The sequence below is a fragment of the Opisthorchis viverrini genome (assembly GCF_000715545.1).
Source record: "Opisthorchis viverrini unplaced genomic scaffold opera_v5_46, whole genome shotgun sequence".
NCBI classification, from domain to species: domain Eukaryota; kingdom Metazoa; phylum Platyhelminthes; class Trematoda; order Opisthorchiida; family Opisthorchiidae; genus Opisthorchis; species Opisthorchis viverrini.
The window spans coordinates 850384-865933 of record NW_008751703.1 but is presented as its reverse complement, the minus strand read 5'-3'; the positions used below and the strand labels follow the sequence as shown (position 1 = coordinate 865933).

The 15550-nt window shown below is 44.4% G+C and overlaps 1 protein-coding gene across 1 annotated transcript in view; it reads right to left on the bottom strand.

Annotated features, from left to right (window-relative positions):
- The window catches only part of T265_03334 (hypothetical protein), a gene marked incomplete at both ends in the record, with an annotated part of 32864 nt that overhangs the window by 13822 nt on the left and 3492 nt on the right, over positions 1-15550 (bottom strand). The window contains 2 exons of the mRNA XM_009167795.1: positions 1589-1734; positions 7603-7936. Of these exons, the coding sequence (XP_009166059.1) occupies positions 1589-1734; positions 7603-7936 (480 nt within the window). The remainder of the gene's footprint in view (positions 1-1588; positions 1735-7602; positions 7937-15550) is intronic.

Genomic DNA, 15550 nt, shown 5'->3' with positions numbered 1-15550 from the left:
ACAATCCCCCCCCCCCCCCCCCCCCCCCCCAAAAAAAAAAAAAATAAGCACAGTTGGGTGGTCTAATCAGAGTCGATGCTCACTACACACATAATGGAGGGCGACTTTTGAAGTTGTGCGGAGCATCGTCTGTTGCTACTCGGCATAAACACTCACACAGTAGTACTTTGAGATGACCAACAACAAAACAACCAGCTGCAGTGAAGTTCAAGCAAAGGGTGATATTCTGTCTTGGTTACTAAATTTGAATCTAATCGCGAAAGCTCGTTCCTGAAGTGTCGGTAAGCTAGCCAACAAACTGATAACGAAGGACCTAAGAAGAATATCGTTCAGCTACTGAGAATGTCTGACCAAGCCATCAAACTCGACTGAGTGAACGTTGGACCTGATCGAACAAGCGTCTCTTGATTTTAGAAAAATTAAAAAAATGCAACTAACGCCCGCCTAAAGAATTAGATAAACAATCGTGTAAAGAATGACAGACAACGCTGGTGAATTTCGAAGGTTCAGGAAATCGAGGTCTAAACCACAGAAAACAGCCTCGTTTTTTCAAGCTGGTTGGATCAACTGGTCAGAACATTGGTGTCACAAAACGACTTGTGAAAAGGATGAAACAGTAATTTAGGATCGTATTGCTGAGCACGAGGTTAAGCACTCCAAAGGACAGATCAGCTTAGTTTCAGCAAAACAAGTTTTGGGAAAGCGAAAAGAGAAATACCAGTGGGATGAGGTGCTTCGACGGTGATTCCAACCCTAAGAAACATAAGGTAGCACCAAAGATACTCTCTGAAATTTAGGTCTGACCGGTTACTAGTAGAAAAATTTGCGAGAAGGAAGTCGGGTTTCGTCCCAACCGAGAGTGGACTGACAGGTGCTGAAATATTCTGCCTCTTGTAAACCAACAGAGGTCATTCCTACATTACTTTCAAATTGATTCCGGTAATGTTAAAATCCATCATCTATAGCTTTGGTTCTTCGTAGCTCTTATCCATTATATAGACATTGTACACCAAACCCCATGAACGCGCACGGCCTTACGGAAAATGTTCGGTTGGGCTCACGTCCAGTGGCGTAAGAGTGGGTTACACCTTCACCATTCCTACGCAAACTTGTCACTAACATGCTGCTTGGAGCCATTCAATCTGCCTCTGGTATCCTGAACGTTGACGTGTTCCAGAGGCGTTAGCTCACTGACACCAGTTATGGAGACGATACTGCCCTAGTGCAGATTCTCCAGAGATGGTATCCACGTTAGACGACCTAAATAATTCTGCCAAACTATTGGGCATGGGCTCCACACACACACACACACTCCGTGAAGTTTAGTCTTCGACCACTAGCAGGAAAGTCGCGAGTTCAAAACTCTCTGGATAATCTTGAAATGTATATTAACAATGGTCCCCAATAAGGATGAGATACCTGCAGAGCGGCGTCTCCAACCCGCGAACTCCCGGACAGTAGTTTGGATACCTACCCAATTAGCCGCCAGCATTCATGGCATTGCTCAAACAAATAGGCTCCATATGATCCAGGAGTTAAGCGTTATAGTAACCCATCAACAGCACACAAAGCACACCGCATCTCTTACCAAAGCCAATTCGCGCTCTTCTACTTTGAATTTCTTTTCATCCAGATAACCTTCCAGAGCATACTTTCCGTACGTTTTCTTATTGATTGAATCTCTCATCAGTTGAGAATATTCCGGCATTTTTTTCATGTCGACCCAGGCGTCATCTGGAGAACAAAACGGTTGTCGATTGGTCACTTGGAAGAACATGAGAAACATATACACACAGCAGGAGACACAGAACCAATCCCACTCAAACACAGTTATCCTTTCATAAACCTGACGGTACGCAAGAGAGCTGCACTAATCAACCCATGTGTAAATAACAAGAGAAAGTAAACCGTCCAGTGTGGTGCTGTGTTGGTTCGGTAATCCGGACTTCGCCAGCATGTGAGCGGAGGGGAGATAGAACTGGATGACCACGGTGTGGTTGTCAAGGCAGAAGTAATGACCAACAATTATATCAAGCAATGTAACTGCTCAAGTATTTGCCAACACGTGGATGAGCAATGGACATCAAACTAGTTGATTTGGCATGGTTTATAGGCCAGAATAAATTACCACTTGCCGTGCCGTGTCAGATGTTATGTGAGGTGGCTGAGAAACAGTTAAGAAAAACAGTCATTGGAGTCATGAAAAATGGACATTCGATAGGTGACCAGAATGGATTATCTGTCATCTGAATTGAGTAAAGAGGTCGTTTGGATGTTCAAGCCTGCTTACCGCCGTCCAAGCGATATCCATTTGACTGCACACACCTGATCTTCATGTGGGTGGTGAAGCTCAACTGGCCGGCAAAAACAGCAAACCGGAGCAGACTTCCAGTTAAGCATTGACTGATTCTGACCTACTGATTCTCAAATTTGGCGCGGTAAATGTTGCACCACTCAGTGCCCAACGGCGAAGTTTCATCTTTTTCATATTCAAATGACTTCTGCCTTTACAGCCCAAATATACCTGTGCTATACCATCACGTTTAGGTCACTTGACGATTTGCAAGACTTGTGTACGTCAGCCCGCCACGGATAAAAGTCGGCATCAGGAATCTGCATGCAGCACCACACCCGGCTTCGAGCAAGCCGGCTATTCAAACATGCGCGAGGTATTTAGCGCCGACCGGTCGATCCGATTTGGATGCCAGCCGTTCACAGATTACATTATAAACTATAAGAAAACAGGGCTAGCTTTCTACTTCATTATTCCGACAAACTCGAGCGTTCGAAACACTAAAGACCATACATTGAATCCAAATTGGACGGATTTCGACAAATTCTCTCATTTGCGCGCGAATTACATTTTGAAAGGGGACTCGGCCGAATCCAGATGTATCCCACGTTTATGATGCGGACTTGTAAAAGTCAAATTTGTGTGCAGTTTGTGGGCATTTGTCGAGATGAAGTAGCAGCGCACGGGAAAGCCCGAAGTTTCTTCAAACACTGGTCAAAATAACTGCACACAACGATGGATTTTTACCAATCTTTTGACCTTTAAATTGAATACCGTCGCTATACTTGTGTACGTCAAATGCAGCTTTCAGTTCATTCATTTCGTATGGTAACAATACGGTCTAGTCTCAGAAGGCAATCCTCATGACCAGACAGTGACACGAAATCTTAACTGATTTGATTACATACATATGTGCTCGTGTGTATTTAACAAAATGGTCTATTGGACTAGAATAGCCCTGCATGCCCCTCGGAAGGGGTACACAACATGAACAGTGTTAGCAGTATCCGAAGTACGCAAAGGGGCTAACTTGAAACGCACTTTTGGGCAGGAACGTTTTATCATTTTCTCTGATCACCTTCCTGTCTTCCTCATCTTCAAAGCACAAGCAAGAATGGCTTTGATGAAACTTTTGTGCTTTCACAAGTTAAATCATATCAAAGAAGCTTTTATACATCCAAAAATGATTGTTTAAAACATTCCTATGAATAAATATTTCCTCATCGTTGACGACGCACATTCGGTAACACAAGTTTTTTACTTTGTTCAGAATTTTTGTGCTTTGAAACTTTTCACGTTAATCACATCATCATAATCATTATGATCAGCTGTAAGAGCGCGTACTTGTCGTATAGCAGCTGCCACAATTTCGTCCACCGATGAGATGGGGTAGGCAGCTGCGCTTTGGAGGCGGGAGCTGATAAGTTGGTGCGTAAATACAGCACTGTCAGTGGATTGTCAATTGGGGGGGATTGGGAAGGCAGCCATGCATTGAGGACTATAGCTTGGATACACGAGCGCCATGGGGCGCGACTGAGCCATGTCTGACAATGTCTCTAACCATTGATGTGGCTCGTCTCGGGGTCCCCATCCAGGGAGACGACAATGACCAGCGCAGCTAAGTTTGCTGATAATGGTTTTCACACTTCACTGTTCGAGCTCCTCTGGCTCATTTCCACCCTTCGGGTGGTTCTGTAAAAGAAGCCCTTCGAGGACTTCGGTCGACGGGCATACAGAGCACGTGGTCAAGCCAGTGCAACCTATGCAGTGTGACCAGTTTATCTATCATGGGCTAGTTATTTCTTCCAAACACCATTCGATGTATTTCAGCATTGCTTATCCGGTGTTCTTACCAAACTCTGGTCGTCAATGGGAAAGGAGCGGATGGATCAACGCTGACTAATGAACGATCTTAAAAGTTTGCATAACCTTGACCAGAGTGCGGGTGGTCGGATGTGACTCGGGAAATCTCCAATCACACCAATGTCACACATCACAATTTTGGGGTTATTGAGTTCGTCGTACATTCAAGTCAATTAATGGAGCCAAAAATGGGGTGAGTCCGGTCATCAAAACAAAAGGCTTCTAGGGGAGCATCACGATACATGATTCTTTGAAATTCGGATGAAGTGAATCGTGAGTATTGTGGACGCCAGTACGAATATTTGCAGCCTTCTGTAAAGTATCCCTCATTCACTGTTGTGCCTCGCAAAGGGTACTGAAACTCTGATGTCGTTCCTTTACTTGCTGTTCCATCCACTATGGTATATCGGGAAGCATGATAACCTGAGACAGCCTTTTACGGAGGCGAAAGATGGTTGTCACAACCGTATTAATAAGATGATCACAGAAGTTTCCAGAAAGTCAAGCTAGAATGTTCATGATGAGAGCAAAAACACCTAGCTGAAAATTGCTCGATCGTGACTGGATAAAAAATTCCAATCAATCAGGGCACGCCGGCTAGTGATACATCCGTTCAATCCAAGCAGTCTTAGATTATTCAAAGCGGTTGGCCTCCGGACCTTTTTGTTTCTCGTGATCCAGCAAGTTATTAACCCACCTCTAGTATGTTGTGCCGAGGTGTTTGGATGGATTTCGCGTAGATATTAACCCCATCGTTTCTTTTGGGAATGATTCGTCGACGGAAAAACACTGCACTCTGTCTAATAGTGACTGAACCATTAGCTTCATCTATGCTTCACACAAAGCAGCCCACAAAAGTCGATGGAGTGGTGCGTATTAATGAATGTTCAACAATGTACAATTGTGAAGGTCCCTGTCTTCGGTATACTGAAATCCTGAATCCTTCTTTCAAAGTACGTTTTCACCTCCGCTAAAAGACATTCAATCTAACAGAAAAACTTCATCTTTGCACACAGATGCATCCCGGGGGGGTCAGTTTAGGCCACTATTGCACAAAGTAACACCTTCAATGAAGAGAAGGTTTTGGCTACAAAGTGTTCTTTCAGTTACTTCACGCGGTCAACCATCAAAGACTTTTAAAATTGTCCATTACAATTCTCTTAACATCAAAACGGCCATTTCTCCATCGAATGAAAGCGGCACCGATTCAAGTCTCCCATGGAAGACAGTAAGATTTTCGGCCTTCGAACTCTATTCGAAAGACGGCTCCGATCATCATCATCACCAGTTGGTATAGAGAAACAACACCGAACACATCATATTGTATCCTCACGGAAAGTTGTATTGTCCTAGAGATGACACATTTTTCAATACCAATAATCATAGTCATACAAGCCACACAGAAGTTTCAAGTAAGGCAGCAACAGAACACAGACCCCAGAACTCTATGTTGATAGAATGGACGATTATCCTAGAACAGAATCTACAGTCAATGTATTTGTCTCACCTCATGATGATTTCTCTCGTGGGTTCGAAATTCCGGCCTGGTCGAAATTGTCGCCCCCAGGAATTGGAAAGTTGTTACTGACTCCACCGGTAGCCAGGAACTATGACAGCGTCTGACAGAGGCCTATCATCCAGATCCTCGTATCGTAGGCAGGCGTTAGTATCCACTGCTAGGATGCGTACTGGCCTACCGAAAGCTTATTCTTTAATTCACCACCAACGCAGTACCGTCAGCTACGTCCTCTCTCAAAATGCTCTCAGTCATTGTTATTTCTAGGCTGCTCAATAAATCCTGTCTACCTGTGACATCCGTCGGTCCTGAGGAGCCTGCCCACAAACACTGAGTACACGGTCAGATCTCTCATAACTGTGAAATATTTCAGGCATGATTAATATTGCTGCCGCACGGCTTAGCATGCGCCTGACACCTGCAAAATGTAAAGTTGTAGTGTAAGACTGATTGGGAGTAGATTCTAACCCCACACGTGAGAACCGGTGTGGTAGATAAATTCATCCAACTGAGTAGTCCTCGCCAACTGTTGAGTGTGAACTTCTTCCCGAATCGGTAGGACTATGACAACCTTTCCGGACGTCCGGGATCCATCATGTCTATCCATCAGTCTACTTGTCAGGAGTGGAATACACTCAGAGCGATGCTTGATTTTCGACGTCAAAGGTGTGGCACCTATAAGCAAGTACACAGACTTTCGGTGCCCGAAACGCGGTCATAATATGCAGGTTCCAATGGTTAGGCAAAGTGCTTCAGATGTTAGTAACGCCTTCCACGGTGCTTTCTGTCCAGCTATGCACGGAGCAGACACAACCTAAGACACCAGTCAATGACTGGGCAACGAGAGTGTGAGGGCCCTTACTACTTAGTCGCGTTGACAACTGCCCCCTCTCTGAATGGTTCTTCGAGCTGCGACGCGCCAAAGGTCCATGATACATACAGGGGACAAGTAGCGGTTCGGCAGTAAAGTTATCGTCAGGGAGCAGCTTTCCTTACTTCCGTTCCCTAAGAATAGACGAACAACCCACCTTCGAAATACTGGTTAGATCATTACCTTCAACATACATTAATTTCGCTTACTCCCCCCCCCACATTTTCGGCAGTGTGCAATTGAAACAAACGTGCCAAGGTACGCAGTTTATGATTGTACAACTGAACTAAACTGAATTGATGTCATAACATTGCGGCGTTTATTACTGTTGTGATTTCGACATCGCTCGACAGATATAGACTAAGCAATGAGACAGAGTACTTAGAGATTGGGCTCAAAACCTAACTGAGATGGAGTTACTGTTCTTGTGGAGAACGCTCGTTTATTTTTAGAACGATATTACAGAGTAATGATAAATAGCAATAAAACTAAGTTAAACAGACTCTCGGGCGAAAATGGCGCACGGCCAAACGGTTAGAAGTTTGGATTGGTAGACGATCAGATGCATCAACTGATCGATTGGGGTTGGAGCCAAAAACCAAAGCAACCTCGTGGCTAACTGTTTTGTGAGAGAAGATAATAAGTCCCATTGGGAGAAAAAAAGATGTTCGAAGCAGTTGGTTTTTAAGGTTTATCTGGAGATCGGTAAATGGTTGCATATAAATCCGGTGCACCCGACCCATGACGCAAACCGGAACCACGTAGATACCTGTTGCGCAAGGTCACTCTTGTCATTAGTAACTCGCGCTGCAGATATGTCCGTTTGACTACTGTTAGACAATGCACATTCGCTGCTCAGGTTCTGTCGCACAATTAGAGGGGAAATCAGCTGCGCACCGCAGTTTAATGGTGCAGCACAGCGAAAACTTCAGCCAATGGTTAGATCAATGGTAAATTAATCTGTGTATACAACGTCCTGGGTACCAAACAGGGACAGACGCAATGGATTGGGTTATCTAAATTCAACGTGACCCAAAAAGGCAAGAATGAAAAACTAACCAGGAGGGAAACCCATAACCCGGAAGATGCGTTCCAGTTGCTCCTTGTGATATGGAGTACTTGTCTTAATATCTTCTTGTCGGCAGTGAAAAATCGGCTCATATGTCAATAGCTCAGCGAAAATGCAACCAATGGCCCAAATGTCAATTGCTTTAGTATAATGTCGAGCCCCCAGAAGCAGCTCAGGAGCACGATACCAAAATGTCACTACCACTGGGTCCAAATCTGCCAACGGTTTCAGCGGCTGGTAGAAGAGACGTGCGAAACCCAGGTCAGCGATTTTAACTCGGCCTCGTTCGGAACCTTCCCCCATGACAAGAATATTGGCTGGTTTCTGAAAGGAGTAATAAATTCGCATTCAGTGTTCAAAGCTGTAGGTACTTCCCGTGGTCAGGACAACGACAGTGTCCCCAAATAAGGAAAAAAGACAAGTATGATAGTGAAATCGGAAGAAATACCAACACGTGCTTTACAGGTGGTTGCAAACACGTGAACAGATGGAGGTCCGACTCCGGCATGTAACCAGGAGGCATGAACCCAAAGTGGCTGACGTTTGCAATTTTGGTCATCGGGTCTAGTAGCTGTAATGGCCAATGAATTGCATTTAGTCGAAACCCTGAACTTGTTTCTTGAGAGTAAGATGGAAAAAAGTTCACATCGCCTTATAAGCTCTAGGAGATATCGAAGAGTACACACAATCAGCAGACGTTCTGAGAATACGTTCATGCTAAACAATGTAGAGATATGAAACAGCTGGGTATCCGGGGACACATATCGACTTAACATAAGTATGTAGGGCTCTCAAAATTCTCATGACAGACCTATTCTCAGTGAGTGCATGATAGGAAAAACGATACGATTCTGCCGAAGTTAAACATGACTTTGTCAACGTTTTCTCGGCTATTCTCTTATTCCAGTAATCCGTGATCGACTATAGGATTCACGATTCTCAATATGATTTACGATAATCAGCCCATAATTTACTTCATACTGGGAAAAAATACTCCATGAATAGAGTTTTGACGTAAAATGAATAAGGGCACATGAAAAATCTGCTGAACAGTAAAACCATATCACCTTAAAGTGCTCCACTGAACAATCGGGGGGAAGTTAGGAACGCATAAGGCATTCCAAATGTAAACAGTTGTACGAACAGCTCTAAAAAATCGCGCGGTACGCTTGCACTTGAAAATAGGGTCGAGACGAAAAAGAACGAAGGTTATCTCAAAAGCACCTCAGGGAATAAGTGGTGATGGCGGAAAAATTTATCCCACACTATACTTGGGCTAAATTACGGTTGGATCGATGAGTGAAGCTCAGATTCAGGTCACGGTTTTGCCCATACACTGCTGGCCACTAATCGGCAGAACACTAGCAGCTCATTGAGACCCACAAATCATGGTTTTGTGTATGGTCAGTCATAGAACCCGAGCAACCTACTGGCCCACAATTCCGTTGTTCGAATCAGCCCTTATGTACCAATTGCTCTCATCTAGGTTTGGACAATGCGGCAGCACTTAACCTGTGGTGTTTCCGTCCAGTTGCAAAACTTCGTTTTTAGTTGGCTTGTCTTGTTTACTCATCGGGATTAGATTTTTCTTGATTTCCCCTGTGAATGCTCCAGAGAATAACGGTCAGAAGGTTAATACCATCCTCACCAACTGTCTCAGTTATCAAATGTTACGAGCAAAAAGTGTTTCGGAGGAAAAAGCAGGTGAGCACATGAAGTGAGATAGCCCGGGAGAAGGTCAAGAGAACCGAAGAATTCACAGTACAGTATGTCTGGCGTCAGAAAGAGTCTGGGGGCTTGCTACCGCTGTACTTAGAGATCTCAGGAAACAACCTGAATCAAAGATCTGCAAATATTTGTATCGATCTGTACAGGAATGGTAGGACAGCCTATCCGCGTCGTGGAAGTGACGTTCAGCGGAAAATTACAGTTCCCATACGAGTCGATTGAGTGAAGGTAGGCGTCATTATCAAAAAACGATACATTTGTAGAACCGGGCTAAAAAAGGGGAATGGGGATTCAGAGGTGCGGAAACCAGAGCAATAGAGTTTATCACGGAATATAAAAATAAAAGTTAATTATCTTCTGGGCTGGAAACTTGAAGCTCAATGAGGAACGGACTATAATTGAAATGGAAAAATGGACCGACTTGACGTTATAGTTCAGCCCCCAACAAGTGCCTGAAATTCCTACTTCAGCAGCCCGTCCCCAGTTTGTCTCCATGAGTCACAATCTTAACCTAGCACACCGTGGCGGAGTACCTATGGGTCGCGTAGGCTAACTGAGCCAAGCATTCTGGTCGACTAGGGATGAGAACCAAAGGAACACATAGTAACGCAGCAGTGAACGCAAAGAATTGGACGAACGAGGCAGATATGATAAAACTGGTTCCTAATAGAACTAAACTTGCCATAACATAAACGTTCATCTGAAAACAACAACCTACCAGATCCCTGTGCAGCACCCAATTGTCGTGAAGATAGTGGATCCCGTTGAGAATTTGAAACATCAAACTTTTTACCATGTTTCCATAAACCTGTACGGTCGTTTTGTTCGCTTTGGCAGTTCTGTGGAACTTGATTATGTGCCACAAATCATGTTCGGCAAAATCAAACAACAACCAAACTCGACGTGTTGCATGATTCAAAAAGACCCGATGGAGCGTGATTACATTCGGATGTTTCAATTCTCGCAGCAGCTATAGAATAAAAAGCAGATCGAATCAATCAAACCAGAAACAACAAACTGCAATTTCACGACAGGCTGACATGGAAAGGCCAGTCCCTTCAATTTGTTTCAGCGCATATTCCCGCTCATCCGCACCGTCCTTTCGGCGGGCTTTGTACACGCTACCATATGTACCTCGGCCAACTTTACAACCTTCGAACTCGAAGTTGTCTTCAACCTTCTCGCGGATTTCACTTAATTTCCGTTTGAACTCCACGTCCACCATCAGTCAAGATGTCATGAAGCTGCGAGAGTAGACAAAATCAAAGCACTAAGGGAACCTCGAAAGCAACTAATGACAAATGCGAAAAACGGATTTCGTGAACTGAGGGAATGTGATACAGAGAGAAATAGATGTAACTTGTATTACACACCAAAAGAGACACAAATGAACAACGACTGAATTAGTCGACTAACCATCAGCGGTTACCGTTTGGTACAGTAAAACAACAACCTGGAAAAGTGATTCGATGGAAAAATAGGAGAGTTATTTTATGTACAAACACATTCACCTCCCACAACACACCGAAGGGTGATGCTTCGAGGAATAAAACCAGACTGCCCGACTCCATAATTACCAATTATAAGGGTAAGGTACTTCAAAGACACATCAACGTGTTAACTGAGAGTGCAAAGTACCTGTATAACTATGCGAGACCATGGTGAAAATCGTAGCTTTTGACTTCCCGCTTGAATGGAGAGTGGACACACTGCGAGCGGAAAAAATTCTCCTTAGTATCCCGCACCGTACATAACCACTAACACCTATAGTTCATCTAAAAACGTACCCTAAGTGACTGTCAAGTGGACCCAACTACATTTCGAATGATCTAATAATGCCTGTAGATAAAATAAATATAAATCGTTTAGCTGAGCCCAACTGCCATGCCACGCGAAAGAAGCACGAAGGCTGAGATACTGCCAGGTTGCCCAAGCATAGACAGCAGCAGTCAGGATGGGGGTTGGGTTTGAATCACAGGCCTTCCGGTCCGCGTCTTGAACACTGGGACATTTCAACCACTACTGTATATAATAGCTTCAAATTGAGCCAATGCCTCTTAAAAATCCTGAGGTCTTATACCATCCCAGCAGGTAGGAAATGGGAAGGATAAAAGGCAGTAATATGCAAGCATTGACCAAAAATGTAGGTATTTTCATCAAGTGCCGGCTATTGAATTCTTCAGGACTACGATCGGTTGCCATTTCCTTGGCACTCTCCGTTCAGAAAAACAAAGGTATTTCCAGTCACTCACAACAGTCAAGACATATCCTCCACTAGCTATTCCATTGCCCCAAGAAGCTGTGCCGACTTGTTTTTCAACGTCAATGTGTGCCCTCAACCAATTCATCTTCAGTGGTTCCAGATCCACCTTGAAACAGTCTCTTTTGGGTCTTGATGGGACGTCGGCGTTCTGCCTTGAAAAGGCAAGAATACATACCGTCCTCTAAAGTTACACACTCAGCGTTAAGTGTGCAATTAAGAACAAAGCTTCTCGTCAGCCCACCCAATGCGCTTTCAGGTAATCCAAAGCACTTGTGAGACATTCCTACCCTTTCAAAACCCCTGTAGAGTGCCTGATGAGCAATGAAACTTGAATTTGAGGATGCCTGTTAGTCAGAGAATGTGGTAGGTCCTGAAAAGCAATGCACTGCTAATTTCATCTTGTTTGAGACTAATCAGGACCAAGCAACCGTCTCTGTAATGCTTCCACTCAAGTACCGATTTGTCAGTACTCCCTGACTAGGAAACACGCAAATCACGCTATCTTGGTTGTCTTCGGTATCGGTGGCACTGAACCACGGTAATGTTCAGTACTGCCACAGCTTGGAGTGGATACCGTGTGTTAGCTGGACTAAGACAAACCAGGACAGAGTTAGTCGACGGGTGCGCTGTGAACAAATGAAGGCGACCCACGTGGCTGGGACGTGAACCCAAAGTGTCTGTCGTGTTGAATCAAATTACAAGAGACGAAGGTCCAATGGATATAAGCCATTATACCTGAACATTGTGATGGAAACCATAAGAGCTTCACACAACAAACTCGTGAAGTGAGAAACTGGAACACAATAAAGGACGGTTGTGGGATATAGATTATGCAAGTTGGTACCCATCAAATGCGCCAAAACTAGATAGATGTGTCTGCACACATCGCCTCAGAATCACCGGTCGTCAACGGACACAGCGATCCGTCCACGAAACTTCGGAGGATACGGCAAGCTTACCAGATCAGTCTCAGCTATTTTAGGATGCTACACAGGTAGCCAGAAGACATTAAAATTTGCTTTTCAAGACCACCACCAAATGCAGTAAAACATATAAAGCCGCGGTTAGTCATAGGTTATGGTTTCGGCTAGATCTCTTAACAAAACATACGACCAGTTCGCTCGTTAAAAAATGTGCCACAGTCCATAGTCTTAAACAACAAATCACATCGCTCATTGTGATCAAAGAAATGCTCACCTTATTTTCGTCCTCACATACGTCTCCAGGTTGAAATGATTACCTGAATGTTGGCAAATTCTTCCGTTAGCTGAGAAATCAGATACATAGGGAGTACGCTTATGAACATGATGTGGGAAACGAATAAAGGTCTGGTTTGAATGATTACGATTGAAGAAACGCCTGCCGCACTATTAGCGAGATGATGATTACTGTTTATGGTCAGAGCAGATATCATTTTACTACGAAAAGTAGACGGCTATTGCCGCACTATACTTCTACGGACCTGTGTCACAGAACACAATTTAGGATTTTCATCACAGAGATGGGAAGTCCAAAAGAAGAATTCAAGGTCAAATAGCTCCAAACATCTGACGGCGCATGTTCATTGAGGAGTATCAGTCGACGCTCTAAATATACTCCATAAGTTTCCTATATTATTTTCGTCAGGAACCCATCCCAAAAAAAATTGTACTGATTAAAAGTTCAGTTGACTCTAGGCTCTGCAATAACCCTCATTCCAGAACTTCAGAAAGTGATGAAACTTCCACTTTTACGTTCAAACGAAGAGTAGCGTGATCGCCCTTGTCTCTAGGGGAGCTCACTGATAACTTTCCCTTGTTGTCTGGTCATTCATTGAACAGGAAGTAGAAGACAGCCTGCGGAAGGGCCCAACACCTAGACCTGGCGACCGCATTCAACTAGTTTCCCAAGTGTATACACTCATTGTCTTTGTTTCAAAGGTGATATCTACGCATCTACACATGTTCTTCCTTATCTGCTTCTCAGTTTCCTACCCTGAACTGTCCTACTACCGACTTCCGATTAGTTTGGTTTAGATTTGACAAATACCAATTCAACAAATATTTTTGCTATTGACTTTCGACTAATGATGATGCGTCCTCTCTTTTACCTTTGCTGACCAAGCTGGCTACGGAGAAAAGACTGACCAAGAGAGTCAAAAGCTCCTAGGAAATTCAAGCATGCCAATGGCGTGTGGAAGCAACTACCACCAGGCCGAAATCCCTATTATGTCCTCGAATTAATGCTTCACAGCCCGCCATAAAGCGATGAAGGATAAGTGACGTCAAGTCTCGTCAAGACTGGAGTCAGGCTGAGTTCCCATGACTACCGTATCCACTACGGGGTCCTCTTTGAAAATAGCCACCACTGCCGACTATCCTCCAGTTTTCCAAGACAGTCTGCTTTTACCAATGCACGCACAGTCAGATATCCGTTTTCTAACTACCTCGTTAGGAACTCGTAAACGCAATCCCACACCAGCAACACTTATCAAACATCGGTGGTCCAAAACCTGAAAACGCCGCAGATCATCGGTTTGCAGAGGCCATGTCTTGCAACCATGCAACAATACAACCCTTACTACAGTCTGATACACGCGACCTGGGACCCAGTGATGGGGCCTTTTGACGCTACAATTGATGCAGATTAGGACCGAAGTCATCTGGCAACATGGTGTCCTTCAAAAGTGTGCCGGTTATGAATTCAAATCGATCCCATTGACATCAGTTACCGATGTTGCGGATCAATGATTGACTGTCGCTTACTCATGAGTACATTTGCCAATTCCGAACGCGCGTTCTTTTGAAATCACCCCCTATTTTCTTTTTCAAGAGGCGCATGGAGCAACCAAGACACTGGCAGATCCCAAAATTATACCAATTTATCATAATCGTCTTCTGGAATAACTTCCAATAGCCGCACCGTCGTATGTGAATCGGTGCTCGAACGAGATCACCACACCTTCACACAGTGCCGCGAGTTTTGCCTACGGCACGGCCCAATCAATAACTGGATATCAGACAGAATAGTGACACTGCTTTAATCTCGGATAAACGTTCCCGGTGTTCTCAAACATAATTTGGCCCGAATAATTATCATACGTCAAGTGAAAATGAGCGTGACGCCTGGTTGACACGAAAGGCTACGGCCTAGTAATACAATAATGTCAAAAAGTTGTTTCAGTTGGTCCGGTAACCACCTGTGAGCGAAACCATCAAGGATCAAAGTGGCGCTATCATCTGCGATAAAGGACGCCTCGAGCACTGGGCCAAGCATTTTGAACAATTCACGTGGTCACGTTCTGGCACTCGTTTCGATTATAGAGCTGAAGCAGAACCCTGGACGTCGAACACGGGGCCCCTATGGCATCGGATGTTTATGACTGCATATGTCCTCTCAAGCGCCACCGAGGTCCTGGTCCGGGTGACATCCCACCTGCATTGTTCAAAGATGGTGTAAAATAGGTCAGCGCCTGTTTGTCCTTCTTCGCCTTACGGTGGATCGTGGAAGACTCGATGGCAGCAAGCGGGATTCCGCCCTGCTAGGGGTGCTGAAACAACGCCACACGTACAAACGACCCACGATTTCAGTATTCCTGGATTTTCAGGCCACATTCTATTCAGTTGTTCTCCTTAATATGTTGGGTGAGCAAGGAATGCCCCAGAAGTTCGTGAATGTGATAAATTATTTGTATCTCACACTTTTGATTTTTTTTATTCTCATACTTTCGGGTGAGTGTATGGGGAGCTCTCGAAAACCCTCCGTACACAAAGTGGTATCCATCAGCGCGACCAACCTCTCCGTCCCTATTTGATTTCGTGATCGATGAGATACTGAGTCGAATGCTGGGAGTTCTTCAGATGCTTGGTTTTCAAATAGCCACTGATCTGATGAAACCTTGTCGATCTGGAATATGCAGACGACATCGTTGTCGTTTTCGAAGAGAAGGCAAACATGTTTCTGGATGA